Source organism: Brugia malayi (genome assembly GCF_000002995.4).
Source record: "Brugia malayi strain FR3 genome assembly, contig: Bm_v4_ChrX_scaffold_001, whole genome shotgun sequence".
Classification (NCBI taxonomy): Eukaryota; Metazoa; Nematoda; class Chromadorea; order Rhabditida; family Onchocercidae; genus Brugia; species Brugia malayi.
The window spans coordinates 2,832,423-2,859,351 of NW_025062479.1; the positions used below are offsets into that span (position 1 = coordinate 2,832,423).

Here is a 26,929-nt window from a genome sequence, read left to right on the forward strand (position 1 = left end):
GAGACGATTCCTTTTATATAATTGTTTCCTGTTTAAATTATAATTTTATCACGTTTCTTCTCATCGTTTCGGTTGTACTATCAGTAGAACTGGTCGAGCTGACTATTGTTGTTTTCTTCCCCTTTTCTTCTTGATCCTTGAATTGTCGTTGAGTGTCGTAACTGTCGTTTGCTTGTACGTCGTTGTTTATTGCCAGAATATCTGTGCTTGCCGTTGTATTTCTCCACCCGTTGAATTTCTTCGTCATTTCGTAATTCACGTCGTTTAATACTCTACTTGGATAAGTAAACTGCTGTTGTTGTCGTCGATTGTTTTTTACCTCAAAGTTGGGTAATTAAACCCCGTTGTTGTCCTATTGGTTTACTAAGAACTAATCCCCCTTACGCGTCGTTTTAACCGTTTTCCTCTAACGCGACCTATGTCGCGAAAGGTTTGTTGGTTGATATTCGAATTGTTTGCAATACAGTAGAAAGATTAATAAGCATTTATTTTTTGCAAACGTAGTATTAATAAACAGAGCAGTAAAAAGAGAGAAGAAACTTATAATAAAGAAGATCGGAGGAATTGATATTGGTTAACAGAGTAGTAGTCGACAATAATGACCATGAATAATTTTGTTTATTAGAACTAAATTTATATACGTGAAGATTGGGCGTGTCTAAGATAAAATCATGTGCGTTAAGAATTGGAAATGTTTACAATAAATTTTGCTCAAAATCTCATGAGTAATAAATCATAAGAGGTTAGTTTGTGATATTATGAAATTAAAAATGATTAATTAATTAATATTAAAATTTTTTATTATTTTAGATAGATGTTTTCGCGAAATTATAATTCGCGACACTCCCAAAGGGGGAGAGAAATTGTTTTAAGAGGTAATTTTGAGAGAGTGATTTTGAGGTATATAGTTAAATGTATGGAGTTTAATAGGTGGGATTTCTTCTTTAGTTAGAAATTGAGTGTGTGGTGCTTCTATAGGGAGAGTAATGATGGTAGTTTGATTTGAATTTCGTTTTGAAGTACTACAAAGGAGAGATTGAACTAATTTAAATTTCCACTTAATAATAACTAAAATAGTTAATAATGTCACGATTATTATACAGATAAAAATCAATTTTCAATGTGTTATCAGGTTTTCAAATTCTTCTTCTATCGGTAGAACAATTTCACTGAATTCCCTTTCCATTTGTTTGATAATTTCTTCTCCTTCTTCAGAGATTTCTTGCCAAAAGAGTTCATCCTTCATCTGATGTGGTATTGAATTAATTGTTTTTTGGGTTTGAGTTAAGATTTCTAATTCAACGTTAATTCTTTCAATTTCAAAATTGCTTATTAAACTGCCTCTGAATTCGATATTTTTGATTGCTAGTCGTCCACATTTACAAGGAGTTACCATCAAATTTCCCTTAATTCTTTTAGCTATTACATCGTTTCTTTGAAGTATTAGTTTCGTGACAAGGGTAGGATTGCTGATTGATAGCCATTTGATCAAAAGTAATAGGTTATTTCTGTTTCGGCAACTTCTCTGCTGTGTTTCTTTGAGTTGTTGAAGGAATTCTTGTCTTAGTGAATCAGAAAGGTATTGAAGTTTTATGTTTTCAAGATCGTACTTTCTATCCGGAGACTTTTCCATCATCAATAGTTTATTTGTTACTCTTCGTTTAAATTTTGTAGTAGAGTTCGAGTCATCTTCAACGTCTAGTTCAATAACTATGTCGCCCTGCATTAAAATTGGAGAAGTGAATCTACAATTTTTGGTGTTTAATATAAGGGGGGGGGGGGTTTATCAATTATAAGCGATGCTTGTATCTCATCGATGATGAAGTGGTTGTTATACTTTGTAGCCTTGAATCTTCCGATCTTTCGATGGATATAAACAATGATTGGTCGTATCATTGCTATTCCATATGATAATGCTAGTATTCGTTATGCATTCACCCTTTTGTGTCGAACAGTCTTTTATATCTTCAAGGTTAGAGACTAACCCTTTTCCATCGTAGAGGAGAATTTCTCCTTGAGTTAATATGAAGTTTGACGTTGACTGAAAGTTAACTCCTAACCATCCGTAGGAGTATTGTATTTCCTTATTCGTTATCCATTGATTAGGAGAAGATTGAATTAGTCCAATTCCGTTCATTTGTTTTCGAACATTTAAATATCTGCAGAATTGTGAGGAAGTAGTAGACGTATGGTCTGATACTACCGATAGTGATATTCTAAGAAAAGCTTTCGTGCATACAGTCCGTGTAATGTTGCTACATTTTATAGCTGGTATTCTTACATGGGTGCGTGTGTACACATTCACTTTGTGATATGTAGCATTTTTGTGAATAATTTCTTCACAATTCCATTTTTCAGGAATATTAAAGGGTACTCCAGTAATGCAATTACAGCTGTTGTTAGCTAATACCTGTCTTGGTATTAACGACATCATCGTTATCAATGATAAAGTTTTTATCAAAAGATTAGACTTGTCTTTTGCATCGACTGTAGTTTGTGATTTTTTAGCACTTCTGGTTCGTCGAGCAATGGGTTCTTCCGGTTCATCTTCCACCTTTTCTTCTTTATCTTCAGTAGCATCTATTTCCATAGGATAAAGCATATTTATTGATCGATCGAATTGTTTTCCATTCGGTAATTGTATTGTTGCACTCCTTATTTTTCCATCCCATCCTCGATTAATTTTTATTATCCTTGCAAATTCCATACACCACGAGGTACTTCTGGTTCATTTAGTAATACTATCTCATTTTCATGTGGTACTCTTTTTTCTACTATTCTAGGTGATTTTAATTCTCTTTGAGTGCGTTCTCTAAGGCTTGTAAGATATTCTTCTTTCCACAACTTCCAAAAGATATCTAATGTGGTAAGAGTAGTAGCCCAATACTTGACTAACTTATCTTTAGTCTTTATTGTATAAGGGGTATATTCATCTTGATCACTATCATAATTTATTGGTAGATCTAATGAAGCCATAGGTGATATAAAATCAATTGCACGAATGATTCTGTAGTCGTCAAACCCTACATAAGTTAATGGATTCTCTTTCCTTTAGAAGTTTTCTTCCTATTGCTCTTCTTAATGCCCTTTTTGTGAGTCCTATAAGTCTTTCATATACACCACCACTCCATGGTGCTCTTGGTGTAGTATTTTTCCATACCATACCCTTTGTAGCCAAAAAATTAGCGTTTTCTTCCATAATGGTTTTGAATACCAGTTGAAACTGGCTTGCATTATCGCTTAATATTAATTTTGGATATCCACGTCGAGATAAATCTTCTTAAAATATGTAAAAAATTCTCGGCAGATAAATTCTCCGCCATTTCTAGATGCACCGCTCTGGTAGTGAAGCACGTAAAAAGTGCTATCCATCTTTTGACTAGACCAATATTAGATTTGACTGAAAGAGGACCCATATAATCTAGGCCGACTTGTTCGAAGGTTCTGGATCGTTTTACTCGTGTTTCTGGTAAACTTGGCATCGCTGGCAGTTTAAACGGTTTAGCTTTCCAGCGAATGCAATAACAGCATAGGTTTATGATTCGTTTTACAGCAGCTCTTCCTTTCGGTATCCAATATTTTCGACTTAATTCAGATAACGTATGTGCAATACCTGCGTGATATAATTCATTATGCTTGTGTAAAATAATAAGATCAGTAATATAATTATGGTCCGGTAAATATATGGGATATTTGCTTTTTGTCCGTTAATTCTGAATTTTCCAGTCGTTAATTTCAATAAATTATCACTTTCATCTAGGTATAGATTCCATTTTTCCTTTTCGTCCTCCGTTAGCATTTGTGATTGGGCATGTTTGATCAGCATGGTCTCTGCTATATCGTAATCAACTTTAGTCATATATTTCTTTTTTACGGATAATGGTTCTAGCCACACTAATTTCTTTTTGCAGGTTTGTTTAATAAATCTAAAAGTCCAAACAGTTACTCGAATTGGTTTTGTCCAACTGCTGAAGCGACATTCGTCAATAAATTCAATTGTATCCCTTTTAAAGTTTGGGTTATCTTTGTCAAATTCAAAGCAATAGCTTCTGCAAATTCATCGTTTCCTGAATAGTGAAGTTTACACTTTGGCCATTCAGATTTCTTGAGTTCCAATCATCGAGGTCCTTTCCACCATTGTTTACAATTTTGGAGTTTAAGTGGTGATACTCCTTTGGTGGCTATATCTGCTGGATTTTGATCACTTGGTATGTATTTTAATTCGAAGTTAGATTTCCGTATTTCTTCGATGCGATTTTGTACAAATCTGGGAAGCAGCTTTGTATAGTTCTGGATCCAGTAAAGAACACATTTTGAATCTGTCCACAAAGTAACTTCATTATTTTCAAGATTTAATTGTTTCAATACGAATTGAGCTGCTCTTACTCCAATTAGTACAGATAATAATTCAAGTCTAGGAATTAACATACCTTTAATTGGAGCAATTCGAGATTTAGCATAAATTAAGAATGAATTCGAATATGTGTCTTGATATCTATGATTGAGAATATAAATAGCTGCAGAATAGGCAACTTTCGAAGCGTCAGTAAATATGTGGAATTCTGTTAATTGTGAAGTTTCCATTATAAATCTTGGCAGCTCTGTTATATTTGTTGGCCATTTTTTGATGAGATTTATCCACTGTTGAGGTAAAATTTACTCCTTCACCAAATATTAATGTAAATCTTCCTCATTTATCGCTCCCTACTTTCGATGGAGACCCTAGACAATGGCGACAATTTTGGAGCAGTTTTAACGCAGCAGTCCACACACAAGCGATTCCAGAAATACAAAAATTGAATTACTTGTACTCATGTCTTAAAGGAAAGGCTCTAGAAGCAATATCTGGATAATATCTGGATATGATATAGCTCCAGAGAATTATGAAGTCATCAGAAAACTGCTCAATGAAAAATATGGCGATCACTCAATAGTAGCAACATTACTATACAACGAACTCCAATCAATTAAACGAAATGAAAGAGAATGGATTGGAACAATTGAAAATATAGAACGAGTACTACGCCAGTTAGAAGCTTTAGGAGAAAGCCTCGACCACTCAAATATCGAAATTTTGATCGAGAGCAAGTTGCCATTATGGATATTAAATAAAATATATAAACATAAAAAGAAAGACATGTCTTGGTCAATTCTCAAACTAAGAAACTTTTTAACAAGTTTAGTCAATGTGAATGAACAGATTAGAAACTGTCAACATTCACTCACTTAACTCAATATTAAATCTACAACTACCAAACTGCAACAAAAACAACGATACAATCCCGGAGGAACTTCAGCATTGTCGACAATAAAAGATAATCGAAATACTTCGAAAACTACAACAACGAAAAGACGACCGTGTGTATTCTGCAATCAAGATCATTGGGACTGTGATTGCGTGATATGCTCGACTGAATCGTCTCAAGGTATTAAAGAAATGTACTATTTGTCTTAAACGAGAAATCAAAGAATTAAAATCAGGGCATATGTTGGTTCAATCAAAAGTTGGTCCTATGATTGCTGGAAGTGGAGATATTAAGATTTTACCCCCCCTCAATTATACCCAAATGTAGTTGATCCATAAGTATTTGATGATATGAATGGAGATTTGAATTATGTTGTAGGCGATTGATCAAATTCTTCAATCGTCCCAGGCATAATCCATAATTATTGCTTAATTTTTGTCTGGAGTCTTTCCATGGCCAACAAACCTGGTATCTTCCACCCTGCTTGATGATGGTCCGTTTGAAATGCTTTAAAGCTTGATCATCATAATCATCTTGAGGTGATTCTTGGATACCAATCGTCTCTAATTTCCAAAAATTTCCTAGCTCCGAGTTAATATTGGCGTTCGTAGAATATACTACTTCTTTAGGATATAATTCGTTCTTGCAAAGCTTCTTAATATCTCCACTTCCAGCAATCATAGGACCAACTTTTGATTGAACCAACATATGCCCTGATTTTAATTCTTTGATTTCTCGTTTAAGACAAATAGTACATTTCTTTAATACCTTGAGACGATTCAGTCGAGCATATCACGCAATCACAGTCCCAATGATCTTGATTGCAGAATACACACGGTCGTCTTTTCGTTGTTGTAGTTTTCGAAGTATTTCGATTATCTTTTATTGTCGACAATGCTGAAGTTCCTCCGGGATTGTATCGTTGTTTTTGTTGCAGTTTGGTAGTTGTAGATTTAATATTGAGTTAAGTGAGTGAATGTTGACAGTTTCTAATCTGTTCATTCACATTGACTAAACTTGTTAAAAAGTTTCTTAGTTTGAGAATTGACCAAGACATGTCTTTCTTTTTATGTTTATATATTTTATTTAATATCCATAATGGCAACTTGCTCTCGATCAAAATTTCGATATTTGAGTGGTCGAGGCTTTCTCCTAAAGCTTCTAACTGGCGTAGTACTCGTTCTATATTTTCAATTGTTCCAATCCATTCTCTTTCATTTCGTTTAATTGATTGGAGTTCGTTGTATAGTAATGTTGCTACTATTGAGTGATCGCCATATTTTTCATTGAGCAGTTTTCTGATGACTTCATAATTCTCTGGAGCTATATCATATCCAGATATTATCCAGATATTGCTTCTAGAGCCTTTCCTTTAAGACATGAGTACAAGTAATTCAATTTTTGTATTTCTGGAATCGCTTGTGTGTGGACTGCTGCGTTAAAACTGCTCCAAAATTGTCGCCATTGTCTAGGGTCTCCATCGAAAGTAGGGAGCGATAAATGAGGAAGATTTACATTAATATTTGGTGAAGGAGTAAATTTTACCTCAACAGTGGATAAATCTCATCAAAAAATGGCCAACAAATATAACAGAGCTGCCAAGATTTATAATGGAAACTTCACAATTAACAGAATTCCACATATTTACTGACGCTTCGAAAGTTGCCTATTCTGCAGCTATTTATATTCTCAATCATAGATATCAAGACACATATTCGAATTCATTCTTAATTTATGCTAAATCTCGAATTGCTCCAATTAAAGGTATGTTAATTCCTAGACTTGAATTATTATCTGTACTAATTGGAGTAAGAGCAGCTCAATTCGTATTGAAACAATTAAATCTTGAAAATAATGAAGTTACTTTGTGGACAGATTCAAAATGTGTTCTTTACTGGATCCAGAACTATACAAAGCTGCTTCCCAGATTTGTACAAAATCGCATCGAAGAAATACGGAAATCTAACTTCGAATTAAAATACATACCAAGTGATCAAAATCCAGCAGATATAGCCACCAAAGGAGTATCACCACTTAAACTCCAAAATTGTAAACAATGGTGGAAAGGACCTCGATGATTGGAACTCAAGAAATCTGAATGGCCAAAGTGTAAACTTCACTATTCAGGAAACGATGAATTTGCAGAAGCTATTGCTTTGAATTTGACAAAGATAACCCAAACTTTAAAAGGGATACAATTGAATTTATTGACGAATGTCGCTTCAGCAGTTGGACAAAACCAATTCGAGTAACTGTTTGGACTTTTAGATTTATTAAACAAACCTGCAAAAAGAAATTAGTGTGGCTAGAACCATTATCCGTAAAAAAGAAATATATGACTAAAGTTGATTACGATATAGCAGAGACCATGCTGATCAAACATGCCCAATCACAAATGCTAACGGAGGACGAAAAGGAAAAATGGAATCTATACCTAGATGAAAGTGATAATTTATTGAAATTAACGACTGGAAAATTCAGAATTAACGGACAAAAAGCAAATATCCCATATATTTACCGGACCATAATTATATTACTGATCTTATTATTTTACACAAGCATAATGAATTATATCACGCAGGTATTGCACATACGTTATCTGAATTAAGTCGAAAATATTGGATACCGAAAGGAAGAGCTGCTGTAAAACGAATCATAAACCTATGCTGTTATTGCATTCGCTGGAAAGCTAAACCGTTTAAACTGCCAGCGATGCCAAGTTTACCAGAAACACGAGTAAAACGATCCAGAACCTTCGAACAAGTCGGCCTAGATTATATGGGTCCTCTTTCAGTCAAATCTAATATTGGTCTAGTCAAAAGATGGATAGCACTTTTTACGTGCTTCACTACCAGAGCGGTGCATCTAGAAATGGCGGAGAATTTATCTGCCGAGAATTTTTTACATATTTTAAGAAGATTTATCTCGACGTGGATATCCAAAATTAATATTAAGCGATAATGCAAGCCAGTTTCAACTGGTATTCAAAACCATTATGGAAGAAAACGCTAATTTTTTGGCTACAAAGGGTATGGTATGGAAAAATACTACACCAAGAGCACCATGGAGTGGTGGTGTATATGAAAGACTTATAGGACTCACAAAAAGGGCATTAAGAAGAGCAATAGGAAGAAAACTTCTAAAGGAAAGAGAATCCATTAACTTATGTAGGGTTTGACGACTACAGAATCATTCGTGCAATTGATTTTATATCACCTATGGCTTCATTAGATCTACCAATAAATTATGATAGTGATCAAGATGAATATACCCCTTATACAATAAAGACTAAAGATAAGTTAGTCAAGTATTGGGCTACTACTCTTACCACATTAGATATCTTTTGGAAGTTGTGGAAAGAAGAATATCTTACAAGCCTTAGAGAACGCACTCAAAGAGAATTAAAATCACCTAGAATAGTAGAAAAAAGAGTACCACATGAAAATGAGATAGTATTACTAAATGAACCAGAAGTACCTCGTGGTGTATGGAATTTGCAAGGATAATAAAAATTAATCGAGGATGGGATGGAAAAATAAGGAGTGCAACAATACAATTACCGAATGGAAAACAATTCGATCGATCAATAAATATGCTTTATCCTATGGAAATAGATGCTACTGAAGATAAAGAAGAAAAGGTGGAAGATGAACCGGAAGAACCCATTGCTCGACGAACCAGAAGTGCTAAAAAATCACAAACTACAGTCGATGCAAAAGACAAGTCTAATCTTTTGATAAAAACTTTATCATTGATAACGATGATGTCGTTAATACCAAGACAGGTATTAGCTAACAACAGCTGTAATTGCATTACTGGAGTACCCTTTAATATTCCTGAAAAATGGAATTGTGAAGAAATTATTCACAAAAATGCTACATATCACAAAGTGAATGTGTACACACGCACCCATGTAAGAATACCAGCTATAAAATGTAGCAACATTACACGGACTGTATGCACGAAAGCTTTTCTTAGAATATCACTATCGGTAGTATCAGACCATACGTCTACTACTTCCTCACAATTCTGCAGATATTTAAATGTTCGAAAACAAATGAACGGAATTGGACTAATTCAATCTTCTCCTAATCAATGGATAACGAATAAGGAAATACAATACTCCTACGGATGGTTAGGAGTTAACTTTCAGTCAACGTCAAACTTCATATTAACTCAAGGAGAAATTCTCCTCTACGATGGAAAAGGGTTAGTCTCTAACCTTGAAGATATAAAAGACTGTTCGACACAAAAGGGTGAATGCATAACGAATACTAGCATTATCATATGGAATAGCAATGATACGACCAATCATTGTTTATATCCATCGAAAGATCGGAAGATTCAAGGCTACAAAGTATAACAACCACTTCATCATCGATGAGATACAAGCATCGCTTATAATTGATAAACCCCCCCCCCCTTATATTAAACACCAAAAATTGTAGATTCACTTCTCCAATTTTAATGCAGGGCGACATAGTTATTGAACTAGACGTTGAAGATGACTCGAACTCTACTACAAAATTTAAACGAAGAGTAACAAATAAACTATTGATGATGGAAAAGTCTCCGGATAGAAAGTACGATCTTGAAAACATAAAACTTCAATACCTTTCTGATTCACTAAGACAAGAATTCCTTCAACAACTCAAAGAAACACAGCAGAGAAGTTGCCGAAACAGAAATAACCTATTACTTTTGATCAAATGGCTATCAATCAGCAATCCTACCCTTGTCACGAAACTAATACTTCAAAGAAACGATGTAATAGCTAAAAGAATTAAGGGAAATTTGATGGTAACTCCTTGTAAATGTGGACGACTAGCAATCAAAAATATCGAATTCAGAGGCAGTTTAATAAGCAATTTTGAAATTGAAAGAATTAACGTTGAATTAGAAATCTTAACTCAAACCCAAAAAACAATTAATTCAATACCACATCAGATGAAGGATGAACTCTTTTGGCAAGAAATCTCTGAAGAAGGAGAAGAAATTATCAAACAAATGGAAAGGGAATTCAGTGAAATTGTTCTACCGATAGAAGAAGAATTTGAAAACCTGATAACACATTGAAAATTGATTTTTATCTGTATAATAATCGTGACATTATTAACTATTTTAGTTATTATTAAGTGGAAATTTAAATTAGTTCAATCTCTCCTTTGTAGTACTTCAAAACGAAATTCAAATCAAACTACCATCATTACTCTCCCTATAGAAGCACCACACACTCAATTTCTAACTAAAGAAGAAATCCCACCTATTAAACTCCATACATTTAACTATATACCTCAAAATCACTCTCTCAAAATTACCTCTTAAAACAATTTCTCTCCCCCTTTGGGAGTGTCGCGAATTATAATTTCGCAGAAACTTCTAACTTATTTCATACTATCATAAATCATCTCTTCTTTTCGTTGTAAACAATTCCAATTCTTTACACATATACTTTTTCTGTAAAATTGAAATTAGCTTTCATTTTAATCTTCTCGTTGTAAACCCTTTCAATTCTTTACACATATGATTTTTATCCTAGACACGCCCAATCCGTAGTAGTCGACAACAATGACCATGAATAATTTTGTTTATTAGAATTAAATTTATGTAAGTGAAGATTGGGCGTGTCTAAGATAAAATCATGTGCGTTAAGAATTGGAAATGTTAACAATAAATTTTACTCAAAATCTCATGAGTAATAAATCATAAGAGGTTAGTTTATGATATTATGAAACTAAAAATGATTAATTTTTATTAAAATTCTTTATTATTTTAGATAGATGTTTTCGCATAATTATAATTCGCGACAACCTAAACGCGCCCTAACACCACCGCTTTTCAACTAGTCGACCCCATGTAATATCCGTATCGAGAAATTACTCCCCTTATATCGCTGACAACCCCTCTTTGTTCTGGTTTAATATCCACATCGTTTCCTTTGTATGTCTATTGTCTCATTATGCTTTTCCCTTCTCTTAGTTGCTTGTTAGGATGACTCCTTTGTTAGCGACCTCCTTTGTTCCTTATTAACTACAAGATCCTATATACACTATATACAATCCCCCTATTCATTCTTTAGTTACCGTAATAGTACCTTCGGCCTTTTTTGCCGACAACATGGTATTTCAATCGTGAAAGGTTATAAATTTCTTCTTAAATAGCAAATGAAATTCTAGGTGCAATTATCTAATATATCTATTTACAATGTACAAATGGGTTTTATGCTTAGCTTTAAGTGATTACAGTACTATATTTTGAATTCATCTTTTGCAAAAGCCTGCATGTGTTAACTATATTAACTTTTTTGTAGATAGGAAATAAGGCCCAACTATTCATTCTTAAATACATGCTTGATTTAAAAGATTTCGGCGATATGGAGATATTTATTAATTGTTCTCATTTATGGATTTTAGTAAAGTGAATAAAGCATTTCTCCCACTTGCTTTATTTAATTATTTATTGATCAAAATAGTTGTTGAAGTTTCTCATTTATAACTTTTGAAATAAATTCATTCAATAAATATAAATTGAATTAACTAATAAATATATTGATGCTAGAAATGCTCATCACAACACAGTCTTACATCAGTTATAAACAATGAGCTTGTATCAATGTATCATTGCAATGATTTGATTGACAATAAAACTGTCATATACCATTTCCATTTTCTCTTTCACGACAACTGTACCTGATATCTCAAGTACAATCAAGAAAGCTGTTCTTTGTCAGGTTTCTTTCTGCCAATTCTATGATGAAACGTTTGTGATAGCATATCAAATGATGCTACTTAAACATCGTTATACTTCCCTTATTAGGTTGTCGTAATTACATAAGCAATCAATAAAACTAAAGTAGTATAAAATCGATAAGTCGAATATTAGAACAAATAATTATTGTAATTTTGTAATATTACAACATTTATACATATTGTTCATTTTTAAAAACACTGACAAAACGACTACATAATTAATAACTTTAAGTACTTTAGTTACGATAGAGCAGCTCATTCTACCTTAAGCATCGACTTCATTTTCCTGAATTTTATCAACTGCTATTCGAAAATCAAACTGCCACTCGAAATTATTTAATCAACTGTAATTCAAAATTATTTAATAGTATTATAATTTATTTAAAACTGACTGAACTTTGAGAGTTATAGTGATTGTATAGTTGGAGATCCCAACTATAGCATATATTGATTTGGAAATTTAATTAATGGAAAGTGGTTAGAAGTCCGCTAGACTTCCTTCCTTTTGTTTTATGGAAAACAATTTGTCCTGGTTTCGTTCCAATTTCAATGTCAATGGGATTGAGGTTTTGCACTGCGCCCAGCTCGTTGTCATCAATATTCATTAGACAAGAGATAGAAACATTACTGATCTGTTGAGAGCGGATGGAAATATGATGGAATTTGTAATGTAATTTGCACAAAAGTCTTGTTCCCTCTCTCTCTGTCCTTCTCTCGCTTTCATTACTTAATACTGGGGAGCTCTTATTCTCTGCTATAATAGTGGCATGTTATTCTTTACACTTTTTCTCAATCCCTTGTAAGATACTTTCACATCAATGATATGATTTTTGCCCTTTCCTACCTTACATAACACCTTTTGTGATTTCTCATTTTAGAATTAAAGAGCATTCGTCCGATATTTAAACTTTATTGATCTCATCTTTGACTACCAAAAATGAAATTTAGTGAATCTTAGTTGCAAGAATTACGGAAGTATCGGGGAATAGTGGAATCGTGCAGTTCAGGCACAGATGGAAAATCATTGCAAGGTCAAGAATAGTGGAAAGATCCACACTATTTTCTTGAATAAATTTTTTCCATGTTCCACATTCCTTTGTGCAATTCATTGTGTATTTCAGGTTGTGCATTATGTCGGGGAACACTGAAATGAGTGATGGTGGGATCGTTAGGAGCGACGACCAAGCTCCAGCTAATCCGGAGCAGCAACGGGTACTTTTTTAAACACGATATAACCTTCTTGAGCATTTTCTGTTAGTTTTTATTCTGGAATGGCGATTTGGTTGTATCACGGAGGAGAGAGATAAAGAGATGGGAATCCTTATATCTCCGGTTTATATTTCAGGGCTTCGATACATGGACATTCATTAAAGGGATGCTGTATCGCATTATGATCGTTTACTTTGTAACGTCATTTTTGAAAAGTAATGTTGGTTTTTTTTTTTTTACCAGTGATCATAGTGTTTCAAAAATAAGAATATTCTTGTTGTAGATTTTATGAGTGGACGGTCTGGTGGTGTTGGTTATAATAATACGGGAGTGTCGAATACAGGTGCATCTTTACCCTCGCGAAATCTTTTCCAACCAGGGCAGAAGTTTGATCTATATATATACCTCTCGGATTCGGTTTGTTTTAAGTGTAGAATTCGATGCTTGTTTGTTATGGCTAATAATAGGGATCTGTGTATTTAAATTTCATGTAGAATAATCCATAACTGATTTTGTTTTTTGCGAGTTAAGTTTGGAAGACTTTCGACTTTCAGCAGGATAAATTCGATGAATTTGATGACGAAAGTGCGCTGTTTTGGAAAGAAACCGGCATGACATATAGTGATTGGACATCTGGTCCAGATGGTGATGGTTCACGTACTAAATCAGCTACATTTCCCACTCCCAAATCGCTTGCTAATAATGGCTCGTTATACATACATGTATTCATTGTAAAGAAAGATCAGTCACCTGATCGTAGAAGTCGCCTTCATGTTAAAAGAGAGGTTACTTTTTGATTATGTCAACAATATTTCATTCTAGTCGAATCAAATTTTTTAAACATATTTTGTCGTTTTCAAGGTTAAAATAAGTGTGATATTATGAAATATATTAGGATGCTGTACGTCATCTATACTTTTTTAAGCTAATAATAATTTCATTGTTTATAGTTTTCAGGTGCTGTATAATGTACGGCAACTTAATAAATACAAGAAGAAGTATTATAAAAGGACACAAAATCTACTTACTGGTAAGACAGAACAGACTGAAGAAGAACAAAAGAAGGCTGAAGTGATGAGTTTTGAAGTACTCAATTATTGGCACCCAAATTTAACGATTAGTCTTGTCGATGATCAGACGGCATGGCAAAGAGGTACTTTTTTGAACTACATTAAAAAAATCATGGTTTTATAAAAATTTGCATGAAATTGTTTGTAAATACTAATCAAATTGTCTTGTTCGCTTCTAATTAGTTCATTATTAGCGATCTGTTTTGCAGGTTCTTTGCCATCTCCCCTTGATGAAGCTGTAAAGTTTGATCCTATTGACAACACCTACAAGCCCATATTCTTTTTCAACGACTATTGGAACTTAGCGGCCGATTATATATTAATAAATAGCTCAGTTGAAGAACTAAAACTCTCAGTTCGGTATGCACCAATATCATTATTTAAATGGCAATTATACGCATCCCAGCAGGTTAGTTTTACATGGTAGAGAAAAATCTGTGAAACATTATAATATTAAGTCTGCAGAACGAGTTTCCGCGCTTTTATTCAGCTACTCAAAAATTTTTGTTTGGCCTGCATAAAGCGCTAAAAAGTATGGTGAGCATTAACGTTCAAAGCTATAACTGGTTTTGAACGTCAGTCCTTCAACCTACATTCCATCTCTGTTTTGCTGAGGTTTTTTTTTTTCTTAACTTTATTTCTCAACAATTTTTACTAACTGCTTTCCTGCAGATGCGCGGGAAGTGGTCACAGATGTTCGGTGGTGAATTGTTTGAAGATGGAGATGATGACCAGGACTCAATCAAACAGGCACTTCTCGAAACAAGCCCAGTATTGCTTGGTTAGTCATTTCATTTTAGAAGTGTGCCGTTATTTTATTAATCCATTTTTGGAGGGTCATTTGTAGGAAATTCTGTTTTCAGGACTGACAATTACTGTTTCGTTGTTGCATACCGTTTTCGAGTTTTTGGCTTTCAAAAATGATATCCAATTTTGGAGATCACGAAAGAGCTTGGAGGTTTGTGAGAATTTTCTGTTGCGGAATCCCTAAGTCTTTGTAAAATATTGCATATTTTTTTACTTATGTTAAAATTTGTTTTGCAGGGCCTATCTGTTCGTTCAGTTTTATTCAGCGTGTTCCAGTCTGTCATTGTTTTTTTGTATATTTGTGATAACGATACTTCATGGATTATCAAAATGTCTGTTGGAGTTGGTTTGGTGATTGAACTATGGAAAATACCGAAATGTGTCAATATAAATGTATGGTTGATTTTCACTTTCACAATTTACAGATGTTATATATTTTGAAATCGTTGTTTTCTGTAAAAAATTTTATTTGGCAATTGTAGTATTATATTCATTATACGCAATCAGCTTTGCCTACTTTGTTTACTTGATATTCAGGACCTAAAACCACCATTTAAGGTTGATCAGACCCAAAAACTATTTGGGTTCTTGCCAAAGATCATATTTACTGATAAGGGATCATATGTTGAATCAGATACAAAACAGTATGACCAGGTTAGTTTGTTTAGTTATAGTTTATCATGGTAACCATAGCTGTACTTGCTTTTTCGATGGCATATTTAACTTTGTTCTTAGTGGTAATTTTGTTGAAACGAAGATTCGAAGTATTTTGTAAAAAGGAAAATTGAGATTTTTATGCCTACAGAACTCGTCAAAAGTTTGGTATGATAATTTTTTTTGGATATATTGATATCTGGTGTTGCGCCATCAAATCTTTCATGATATAATTTTAGTTAGCCTTCAAATATTTGTCATGGGTACTTTTTCCATTGCTTGGTGGTTATGCAGTATATTCTCTCATATATGTCGAACAACGTGGTTGGTATAGTTGGATATTAAGCATGCTGTATAGCTTTTTACTAACATTTGGATTTATTATGATGACACCACAGGTTGGCTTTCAGTGCAGTCAAAAATTCACATCTTTTTTACGAAAACATTTGGTCTGTATTTCTAAATATTTGTTTAATTTAACTCTGGAAGAAGAATGAGATATACGTTGCATATTTCAGCTTTTTATAAATTATAAGTTAAAATCTGTGGCTCATTTGCCTTGGCGCATGTTAACATACAAATTCATCAATACGTTCATCGATGATCTCTTTGCTTTTGTCATCAGAATGCCAACAATGTATCGTTTAGGATGTTTTCGAGATGATATTGTGTTTTTGGTTGGTTGCTAACATTTTAAAAAGAAATACATTGTCCCAGTCATTTACACACGTAGTATGAATCCTTTTTAGATAAATTTTCAAAACCAAATTGACTTGAGCTTACTTAGACAACACGTGAAATATATCTAATATTTCAGAACTTCCTTACGAATCACTATGTCTTTTTAATTGTTTAATTCTTTTTTAACCTCGTTTTTCTTTTTTTTTTTTTTTTTTTTGCATATATAATCTGTGAAAAAAGATTTATATTTATTTTTCTTATTCTGTTCAGATATATATTTATCAAAGGTGGATTTATCGAGTTGATCCAACACGTGTGAACGAATATGGAGTTTCGCTGGAAGATCCAACTGGCGAAAACGAATCACAAAAGCAATTGGTGGATGCCAAACCACCCGGTAATAATGATCTACAGACCCCGGCTGAAACAGTTCAAAATAATACAGAAACGAAGAAAGAGCGATAAGCTTTAGTTACCAAGATCTCTCATTTCTGGTGTCCCATGGAAATAGTTATTAAACTGAAAGTAGTAAATTGCAAATTTATAAATTTTAAAAATTTGTGTTATTTCGATCGCATTGAAAAAATTTTATTATATGGAAAAAACTGCGTGCTTTGTTTTTTCGGAAATAAGATTGAGCAAGCTGCAGTTTTTTTCATTTTTTGATGTGAATATATGATTCATGCGCAGTGTGAAGAAATGTTTTAAATGCTTTTTTGTGGTATTTTCAGTAATTATATAATGAAAAATTTGTCCGAATTGTGGCAGTAAAAATCAAACTGACATATAAAAAGGTATGCAAGTAGGGCAACGAGCACTTGGCGATAAATAAAAGTGATAGTATTTGATAAAATGAAGTATAAGGTGGAGAAGGTCCTCATCTTCTGAGAAAGCAAATTATTTTAGGAAGTGAGGGCCTTAATGAGTTGGTAGTTTTGTGCCGGTTTATAAATCAATTTTATGCAGTAGAGTTTAGTTTAGGTATACCTATTTAGAGTGACTCATGAGCTTTTACATTATGACTGCGATGATGGCAGTTTCGTTAGAAAAAAAAAAGAAAAAAAACGAACACAGAGACTGGTTGCTTAACATGGACTTGAAGTAGTGCTGTTTGGGTCAGTTGCGTCTGCTTGTGAAATGGGCAGGAAGACTTGATGTTCGTGACTAAAATTATAAAATGTTCTAAAAATTCTAGAAATTCAACTTGGGGATAACTGCTAAGTATATATGTATGTATGTGCCATAGAATTGTAATTTATCATTGTTCATTACTCATCGTTCATCATTGGAGCTGTTATTTCAAAGCACTTATCAACAGTCTTTTCTTTAAAGAAACGATGGTTTTCGTTTCTAATCGAAGCAGTTGTTTTTTTCGAATTGATTTCATTATCATTTATCCTTTAAACTGAATAGCACACACAGTTTGCTAATAATGTCTCCTATTTATATTTCCTATTATTTCACTGCTTGAATGAAGATTTGGATGATGGTAACTTTTAGGGATTTGTAAAAATAATTTACTTTTTTACTTTTTCATTGTGATATCTTTTCCAAAAGTTTGTTCATGTTTGATAAATGCACAACAACTGATATTTTATGCATGTTTCAGAAGCAAAATACCTTTACCAAGAAAAAATTACTTGAAGCAGTATTTCAATTAATATTTAAGTGAAATATTGTCAGAGTTTTTTTCCCCTTTCCTCCCACCAAAAAAAAAAAAAAGCCTTAAATAAATCACAAATAATAAAGTGTATTTTATTATTCTTCAACGAGGTCAATATGGTGCAAATACAATAACGAAATTTTTTAAATGATTCTTTTTCTTTAAATATTTAGTTATATATTTCATATGTTAAATGGAATTAAATTAAAAATAAGCTAGCTGGAAAATTTTATGGTAAGTAAGTAAACATAATGCAGCTATTAGAAATTTGTGGAATATGGAGCTTTCATTGTTCCATTTCAGCGTTTATTTATTATCTACAAACTTATGTTCTCATCAAAAAGTATCTTGTATAAGTAATTGTTATGTTTTACGTTATCAATATTCTAAAGCGATATATCCGGAATGTTTAAGACTCCTTTGCTGTTTATTCTATTTTTCAGTTGTTGATTTTTTTTTTTTTTTCTTTTCCAAAAAAAAAAATTTGTAAGTACTTACAAATATCCTTTTCTAATTTATGGCAAATAAAATTCATTGTTTTATTAATTCATTTTATAAAAACAAGTGTACAGCACTGAAGTGATTTGCAATTTCTTTTTTATGAGAGTGAATATTTGCAGTGCAACGTTATGATGAATATTAAAATGATTGTTGTGGCATTGGTAATTGGTGTATTGCTATGGCAGATAGATGCAGCACGTAGTAAGAGTAACCGAAAAAAGACAGTTGATCGAGGCAATACGTCGGAATTCACTTCATCCTCCTCAGGTGGAGTTTTTTTTTTTTTCATTTTAAAATGAGTATTGGAATTCAGGAATAAAAATATAGTTAAACATGATTAATTGCAGGTTTTGCAGAAAATGATGATGAAGATAGGCAGAGAAAAGACAAGAGCCATGGTATGAAAGTTTAATTAATTGGCGTTGACTCAAATGTTTGGTTGATTTCATCCCGTGCCTTCTTGTTTAATCATTTTTATATGTGCATTGATATTTCAAAAATTTATTACTAATTACTTTAAAATACAAGTAAATAATCATTGTTAGTATTAGAAGGTATCACGGCAAACTTTACAGGATACGAACGAGAGTATAAGGTGGGGCAAAAGAAAGATAGAAAACACAGTAGTAGCAGCAGTGAGGAAGATGATAAAGATGGAAAAAATGAGACGGCAATTAATTTGAGTAATAAAATACACCGAAAAAGGGAATCAAAATTTAAAGAACACTCATCTATGGTATTTCTTTTTTTAATAAATCCAGTAATTGAATTCTGTATCGAAGGTTAAATTCTTAAATCATGCCATATATTTATCCACTAATCTCTCCATCCGCAAGATTTACGATATATACTGTGGCTTATTCTATAAATAATAAACGAAGGAAGTACAAGATCACAACTATTTAAAGTAATCTGAACGCTTTGCAAGGAACTATAATGACACAATGTCTTTCTATTTTCCCATAAATTTCAATTCACAGTATATACTTGGTTGGATTTGGTAAGGTTATCTCTAATTCCTTCGTAAGCAAAATATCACTTCTTGTTGGATGATATTCCTTCAAAAGCTTTGTACTTTATGATATACAACTTCAATATGTTAGAAGGAAACATGTCGACACCAAATTGATGTTGTCAAGTTTTACAATAAAGAAATTAGCTTTAGTAATCAATTATTATTAATACCCCAAACATTAGAAGTGATGTAAAAAGAGAGAGTAAAAGGAGAGAAAATTAAATTTTGATTTGGAATACCATTGTTTTTTCACGCATTTAAACATATCCTTAATGCAAAGTTGTGGAAAAAAAACTTTATACAAATCAAAATGAAGATATTCACTAGCTCTCTTCTTTACAGCTTCCATGGATGAAACATGATATCCATCCTGGGCTTGCTCCAGTTGAATCAAATTTGAAAGGTAAGATTTATTGCCTTTAAACCAAAAAACAAAAAATCATACTAACCCAGCAACATGAATTACATGCCCGCTGGGAGCATAAAATTCGAAGAGATCAAAAAACAGTCAAATTACCCACGTTACAAAGGCAAAGGAGCAAATTAGTTTGTTTATGAGTCATTAGAAATTTTTTTCTTGTTTGTACCTCTTCTTCAAATTTAAAAAACAATTTAAAGATTGCTGATATTTTCAGCAGTCGAACAAAATGAAGGAAAATTGCTGACATTTTCAGCCGAATCGCATGAAGAAACACTGCTGAAAAAAAAAATGATCGGTTAAAGGACAATATCCAACACAGATGAATTATAGACTATTGCTTTGTCAAGTCTGTTCCTCATTCAAAGTAATGTTTATTCGAATAATATTCGCTGTACGCTTTACCCACATACATCTACTACTATGTAAACATCGAGTTAATAAACTACCTTTGCAAAAAATCTACTCAAGTTCAGTGCTTCCTCACCAATATGCATGCAGGAAAGTTATATTTTCATATCAGAAAGACATGGTGAACCAAATAAGCACCAAAAAACTGCATGCACATGAATTCAAATGTCACGCTAAATTTCAAATATTATAACCCAGAAACAGAATAATAATAGCGATCGAAATAAATATTTCAAGAATAATTTCAAAAATCACTCTAAGTTCAGAAAAAGAGCAATATTACGAAAAGACTATTAGATCGCATAAATGCACAACCTGAAACAATACAAATAAAGTAATAAATAGATTTCATATGATAATTAAGACAATAAACCACAAGAATTAGAGAAAATTCAGAACAAAAAACAAGAGTTATCTCGATGTTAACTAACAGTCTTAATTCATGTTCAAAGCAATGTTTGTTCAAATCTAGCCATTAGACAACGTGCAGAAATTTAATAAAAGTAAAGTAGATGAAAATATAGAAACAAATTTAATAGAAAACTTAAGAAATAAAACGAAACAATACCGGAATATATTAATGAAGATAAGGAAAGCGATTTTTTATGCAATAAAACCATATTTAAAATAAAATGAATACGCACATACATTTAAAATAACAAACCTAATGGGATTAGCAATAAACCATTTTCTTTCCATTTTTTTTTTTTTTTTATCTTTAACTATCTGTGTAATATGAACCTCTAGGAGTTCGTTATCGCTTATTAACACAGAGCCTTGACAAATTCATTAAATAAAATGAATAATTTCGAATAAAGTCAAGCACGAAACAAAGAAATCTCCAAGAGCATTGTTCAAGTGGAAAGACAAATTAAATCGATACCTATAGTTTAGCATTTCAAGAAAGGAATTTGTTCTTATATTCACTTCTTTCTCTTTCCAGTTGCTCTGCAGTAGAATTTCCAAGAAATTCATCCTCTAACTCAACCAGTCAACTTTGTTGCCTTGATTGATAATGAGCATTTTTCACAGAAACATTAACAATTGTCAGGTCTTTTCCTGAGCATAAATGCTTTTCAGCTCCATTTCTTTTCACGTTCTCAGAAATAACTGCAAGTTATTTATATGATGGATTCAAGGTAGAAAAAGTCATCAGAAAACATTTTTTGTGCTGAAATTACAAAAATTTACATGTCTGTAATTTCCGTAGTTGCTGCTTTCTTTCACCATTGCTTTCCACGAAATCTGAAAAGTTCATATCAAAACAACATTACCTTATTGCATTCAATTACAAAATATATCAGAACACCATATGTGAATAACTAAAGACGTTTGTCGTAGGATTCCTTTCAAAATAAGTCAGAAGTCAATACATGAAGGGACCAGAAATTCCCCAAAACGGAATGAATTATCATGAAACTTTACAAGCTTGTTCTTTTCTTGCACCTTTGTTTTCATCAGAGTATTTGCTTCGCTTATTTTGCACATATTCCTGCACTAGATGATCGCTGCTTTCACAAATCTGAAAATTATTCATAATGAGCAGGAAAATCAAGGATATTCTTCCATGATATGGGAAACAAATATTACTTCATTGTAACTCTTCAACTGGGTTGTTTTCGACTGAACATTCTTCGCTGTGTTATTATTATCAATGACGTGTTGGTTCAACACAGAAAGATCTTTTATACTTGTAGTTTTTCGTGTTGTATTTGCTCTTTTCTGAAAATTTAATTCTACTTATATGGTAAAAGCGCAAGAAAAAAAGCTTAGTAAAAAGCAATTACCCCAATTATGCGTCGACAGTTTCTAGAACCACAGAAACATTCCATGCCCACAAGGCCTTCAATAATCTCCGTATCATAATCAAAGGTCAACTCCTCACCTAAAAATAATGCAAAAAAAATTTCAGTGACTATATTTAAAAAATACAGTGGTTCAAGTGTACTTGAAATTTTAATGAAATCTTAATGACACGATTAATTCAAATCACTGAGTACCTTTTTTGATATCTTTAATTGTCGAAATTTTGAGTCTGTAAATTCCATCAACCTGCAAAGAAACAAAACTACGACAATTATAAATTAAGCAGTAAAAGAATCCAGACAGTAAATGGAGGTACATACCACCACAGCATCTACTTTAGTATTCGGTTCACATGAATGGTTGAACGACCGAGCAATATTGCCATAATTTCGTGCATCCACGTAAAAATCATTTGTCAATTGCATCCCAAAATATGACGCCTCCAAATCATTAAATAAACAACGAAACCGCAATTTTTCTAAGTATTCATCCTTCGTCATCACATACCCAACATATTCGGTTAAATCAATACCCTAAAAGAGACTGCACTAAAGATGGTTTTGTTTCTGCAATATTTCATATGCAATTTAAAAAAAAATCTGTTTCCTTCTTTTCGATCTAATTAACAAACTACTGAAATGCGGCAATAAGATGGTTGCATGTTTCGATCAAGACAAACAAATATATGATTTCGCCATTTTTGAATTATTTACTGATGAAATAAAACCAATAAATTCTAAGCTTTGATAAAGCTAATAAGTTTTACGTTTTGAACTAAGAACACCACACTCTATTTATTTGATGCCTTACTTTATCAATATCACATTTCGCGAAGGCACCAAATCCTTTTAACATAGTTGGTTTTTCCTCCATAAATAAATTATCATCATTGGTATCATGATGCCGCAAAAAATTATTTGTACACATCTTTTGTGATGGTAAAAGGGATTTTTCACTGGTAACCAGTTTTGTAGTTCTTTTTAAAATCTGTCGCCTTGTACCGCCTACAAGTGCGTTCCGCTTCCCCAAATAAGTTGAATCACAATCCTATAATCACATTTTTAACAAAACTTCGAAGAATTCATAGTGCCACTTAATGTGCTACAAAATCAACACTAATGATTTAATAAGAAAAAAATTGATTAGAAAAGAAATAGAAAATAACCTCAGGACATTCTGTCATCAAGATTCGATTCAAGCAATTGTGGGCAACAGTACAACGCATTCCATTGATAGGTTCGCAATTGCAGTGACCTAATTCCGTTGTGTCTGATAATGCTCTGGCTAAGCGCATATTTATATTTGTCTGAAGTTCATGATACAACTATATTTCTGTATTAAGTTGACACCATAATTACAGTTCAAAATCCCTCTAAAATTGTGTAACTTCAGCTATCCCTCTTAGTCTTTCACTATCCTAACAAGTTGTTTCCTAGAAAATTTTTCTTTTTTGGTTTTTGAATAATTACACTCATGAAACATAAAGAAATGAAACAGTGTAATGTGCAGAATCTAGAAATATTTGATTTAAAAGGCACCTTAATTCTCGTATACTTTGATGCCTTAACTTCTTGTGGAAGTGGACGCCTGATACCAACTACTGCTTTCGAACTAGCGTATATAGCTTCAGCAGCTAAATTTCCATTTATTTAATCAACATTTACACAGTACAACCGTAGTGATAAAAAATTCATAGTCTGGAAAAACCAAAGAAAAAAGTGTATTATACCTCCTGCATTTTAAAGAGATTTCATGAAGCTCAAAGAGTTATAAGACTCTAGAAAACGCATAATATAATTCAAGCTTCACTATGAATACTATGCAGCACTGTTTCCATAACAATCTCTTAGTATCACTTAATATCACATGCATATATAGTCTTGAAAAAAAAAAAAAAAAAAACCTTTGTAAATCTTTGAATGTGCCTTCATGCGCTTCCAAAATGAACAATTCAGTGTCTTTGGAAGTGGAACCAAGTCCCTACATGTTACGACATCATAATTTGGAACATCCAATCCCTCAACCCACTGTATAAGTACATAGCCCGGCTAAAATAAAAACAATAAGATACATGACGGATCTATAAGGAAGCCGCAAACCTTTCACAAAGCACAAAGCGATGTGGTGAATAACATAATTCTCACTTGTGAAACATGGGAACAAAAAAATATCAATACCTCGCGAAGTTTTCCAAACAAATTATTCATAGAATATAACGATATTGGCAATAAATCAGCATGAAGAGACCTTGCGGGCCAAAAACTGAAAGATAAGACTAAACGAAACAAATTATCAAAATGATTTAACATATTTCACATTCGCAAAACTCACAATATTCGGAATCTATATGAGAGATGTTCGGAAATGTTTCGTTAACAATTCAAAAAAATTACATTTTTTAATTTGAATTTGCGGAATTATTTCGAAAAAAAAAACGAAAAAAATAAGGTTTTTACTTGGATTTGTAAGCTGCCAGAACGTAGTCACCAATTCTCGGGAAGTCAAAGCATCGACAAAAATCGCACACAAATTCAAAATTTTCTGCTTTCACATCTTTGATTTTATTTTTCCCAGCAACACAGCTATGGCAAAAAGAACGTATGCAAGACTTACATGCCATTTTTTGAGAATCATTTTCTACAAAAGAATATAAGAATCCATAAGCACGAAACGTTTTGTTATAATTAGTTTAATTAGTGGTTTCGGCAATATGTTCTTCAATGCTTTCCTTCTCTTTAATGTAAAATTTACCGAAAGGATTTTCACATTTAACGCAGTATGGAATATTCCGTTTTGACGCACGCTTCACAGTGCTGTGCCTGGGACAAAGTACATAGCGATCACGTTTTCGATCCATATGTAGCGAACCGACTATGACGCAAGAAGGATGCCAAGCGAACACACATTTCACGCATTGTATAAATTTCCCTAGAAACTAATTATATGCCTCTTCGTGAGCACGCAGTCCGCAAAAAAAAAAAAAAAAGATTACCTAGAAAAGCTCGTGTTCGTAGAAGTTCTTGATTACAAAAGTTGCATTCATGTTGAGGACATATCCACTTTTTACTGTCTTTTAAATTAATACAGAGATCACCATGTCTGTCCAATATATGAATTCTTGGCAGGAAGTCACCTGAACAAATAGATATAAAAACTGTTAGTGGAATGAAAGCAATTACATTGTTTCTCTGAACAAATAGAGGATTCCCGTAGTAAAAAGCTTGGATAGTTTCAATAAAAACCTTCTGTAAAAATCAAAAAGCAGTTTTCGTGGAATCGCAAAGTGCATGATGAGAAACTGCATTTTCTAATTTTATTATTGCCGAAATCAGAAGCATCTTCATCAGTAGTGGCTGCATTTTCAATACTAGTTGAGGGGCAACGAACAAATTCCCCATCTTCAGATTCTTCCAGCTTCCTACAAATGAAACATTCCTGTTTCCCAACATCTGAAAATGAACTAAATATATAATTTTGCACAGCAAAATATTATCTTTGCAATTGAAAACTTATGTATCAGAAATTTTAATATCGGTAGCTATTAACGACATTCATTTCACTGGTTTTAAAAAATGTATTAGTGCAAACAGCAAAGTTAATATCAAAGTTCATATTATTCTCAGTCATTAGCAACAAGCATTTTGGATTGAAGAGCATTAGACTGATCAGTAGCTAGTTCTAATGCATATGCGGCTAAATCCTATATGCAGACATGCATGTTACGGAAGTACAAACGTCTTGAATATAAATTAAACAAAAATTGACCTAGCCATAAAAAGCCAATAATCAGGTAGAAAAGACAATATGCGGTAAGAGATACATATGTCATTTGGATTATCAGGAAACTCTTGTATACTATCATCTAGGAAAAGCATGCACATGAACATAAACACAGCAGTAAAAACATGACCAGAATGAGGAATTATAAGCCAAATGGATGAAAAGTTAGTAAACATACTGAATTGACGTCTTCCCCAACGATTCTCTTTGGAATCATCAGATTCCTTATCAGATAGCTCCAGCACTGCAAAAAAGTGTTATTATCAGTTTTATTGAATTCCAACTTAGTGATACAATCCTGTTCTAAATTTTTCAAATCAGGAAATTGTATTCTGAATAAAACAGCAGAAACCTACGGAAAAAAAAAATGAACAGACAACAATCATTACTATGTGTTTTCGATTTGTTTATTCCCTGTTCACTGAAGAACAGAATTTTGTTGATGTGAGATGATTATCTGCTTCGTACTGAACTAATCGAATATATATTTTTTAAAAATACGTACATCCACGTAATCCGGTAATACCCAAGCCGTAAGGCTGAAATTTGCGACTTCTAAACTACTACAATCAGAAGTAAAGATATGGTGCTTTCCTACAAGTTTAGAATTTTTTTTTCTGATCTGATAAATGGTTGGGAGTCTCAAATGTTCTCTTTTCCTTATGTAAGAAACATTCACATCACGAATTATCATTCAAGTATAACAGTCATGTGTGCTAACTAATTTTCTGTACAAAACCCGATCACCTTTTCAGCATTTTACAAATGCACCGGAAATCTTCGACTAACTGTACCGTACAGCAGCATTTTACTGTTTGGCAATAACATCATATGTTTGAAACTTTAAAATACCCGCCATACTGTGCAACATTCATGAAACTGAACATCTTACCACATTATGGTAGACTGTCAGAATAAA

At 32.8% G+C, this 26,929-nt stretch overlaps 7 protein-coding genes across 8 annotated transcripts; 4 read left to right on the top strand and 3 right to left on the bottom strand.

Annotated features, from left to right (window-relative positions):
• Positions 1-574: 574 nt before the first annotated feature.
• Positions 575-5,954, bottom strand: Bm17908 (Uncharacterized protein; the record flags this gene model as incomplete). The annotated part of the gene is made up of 8 exons (XM_043073380.1): positions 575-658; positions 2,411-2,723; positions 2,897-3,023; positions 3,121-3,279; positions 3,386-3,613; positions 4,146-4,414; positions 5,279-5,367; positions 5,712-5,954. The coding sequence occupies 8 exons, from the start codon at positions 5,952-5,954 to the stop codon at positions 575-577; spliced, it is 1,512 nt and encodes a 503-aa protein (XP_042929314.1).
• Positions 1,880-2,597, top strand: Bm17909 (Uncharacterized protein; the record flags this gene model as incomplete). The annotated part of the gene is made up of 3 exons (XM_043073381.1): positions 1,880-1,972; positions 2,166-2,285; positions 2,370-2,597. The coding sequence occupies 3 exons, from the start codon at positions 1,880-1,882 to the stop codon at positions 2,595-2,597; spliced, it is 441 nt and encodes a 146-aa protein (XP_042929315.1).
• A 1,058-nt stretch (positions 5,955-7,012) lies between the features above and the next one.
• On the top strand, positions 7,013-8,752 carry Bm17910 (Uncharacterized protein; the record flags this gene model as incomplete). The annotated part of the gene is made up of 4 exons (XM_043073382.1): positions 7,013-7,295; positions 7,828-8,055; positions 8,162-8,320; positions 8,418-8,752. The coding sequence occupies 4 exons, from the start codon at positions 7,013-7,015 to the stop codon at positions 8,750-8,752; spliced, it is 1,005 nt and encodes a 334-aa protein (XP_042929316.1).
• Positions 8,753-8,843: 91 nt separating this feature from the next.
• On the bottom strand, positions 8,844-9,561 carry Bm13548 (Uncharacterized protein; the record flags this gene model as incomplete). Its single annotated transcript, XM_043073383.1, has 3 exons — positions 8,844-9,071; positions 9,156-9,275; positions 9,469-9,561. 3 exons carry the CDS (start codon positions 9,559-9,561, stop codon positions 8,844-8,846), a joined length of 441 nt encoding a protein of 146 aa, XP_042929317.1.
• A 3,565-nt stretch (positions 9,562-13,126) lies between these two features.
• Bm2630 (cleft lip and palate associated transmembrane protein 1, putative) lies at positions 13,127-16,881 on the top strand (the record flags this gene model as incomplete). The annotated part of the gene is made up of 13 exons (XM_001892691.1): positions 13,127-13,207; positions 13,341-13,419; positions 13,488-13,621; positions 13,759-13,989; positions 14,162-14,357; positions 14,484-14,683; positions 14,947-15,055; positions 15,138-15,232; positions 15,319-15,474; positions 15,640-15,735; positions 15,975-16,133; positions 16,254-16,412; positions 16,687-16,881. The coding sequence occupies 13 exons, from the start codon at positions 13,127-13,129 to the stop codon at positions 16,879-16,881; spliced, it is 1,890 nt and encodes a 629-aa protein (XP_001892726.1).
• Positions 16,882-18,708: 1,827 nt separating this feature from the next.
• Bm10905 (Uncharacterized protein) lies at positions 18,709-20,316 on the top strand (the record flags this gene model as incomplete). The annotated part of the gene is made up of 5 exons (XM_001892690.2): positions 18,709-18,847; positions 18,928-18,978; positions 19,156-19,316; positions 19,938-19,998; positions 20,231-20,316. The coding sequence occupies 5 exons, from the start codon at positions 18,709-18,711 to the stop codon at positions 20,314-20,316; spliced, it is 498 nt and encodes a 165-aa protein (XP_001892725.2).
• A 1,519-nt stretch (positions 20,317-21,835) lies between these two features.
• Positions 21,836-26,400, bottom strand: Bm10906 (the record flags this gene model as incomplete). Of its 2 annotated transcripts, XM_043073384.1 has the most annotated exons (16): positions 21,836-21,946; positions 22,015-22,146; positions 22,212-22,309; positions 22,425-22,476; positions 22,551-22,763; positions 23,041-23,277; positions 23,396-23,536; positions 23,769-23,863; positions 24,134-24,278; positions 24,408-24,492; positions 24,687-24,867; positions 24,982-25,158; positions 25,223-25,363; positions 25,473-25,679; positions 26,189-26,254; position 26,400. In XM_043073384.1, coding segments are annotated over 16 exons (2,082 nt in total). The 2 variants fall into 2 exon arrangements, with proteins under 2 accessions (XP_042929318.1, XP_001892723.2); XM_001892688.2 differs by lacking the exon at positions 22,015-22,146.
• Positions 26,401-26,929: the final 529 nt, after the last annotated feature.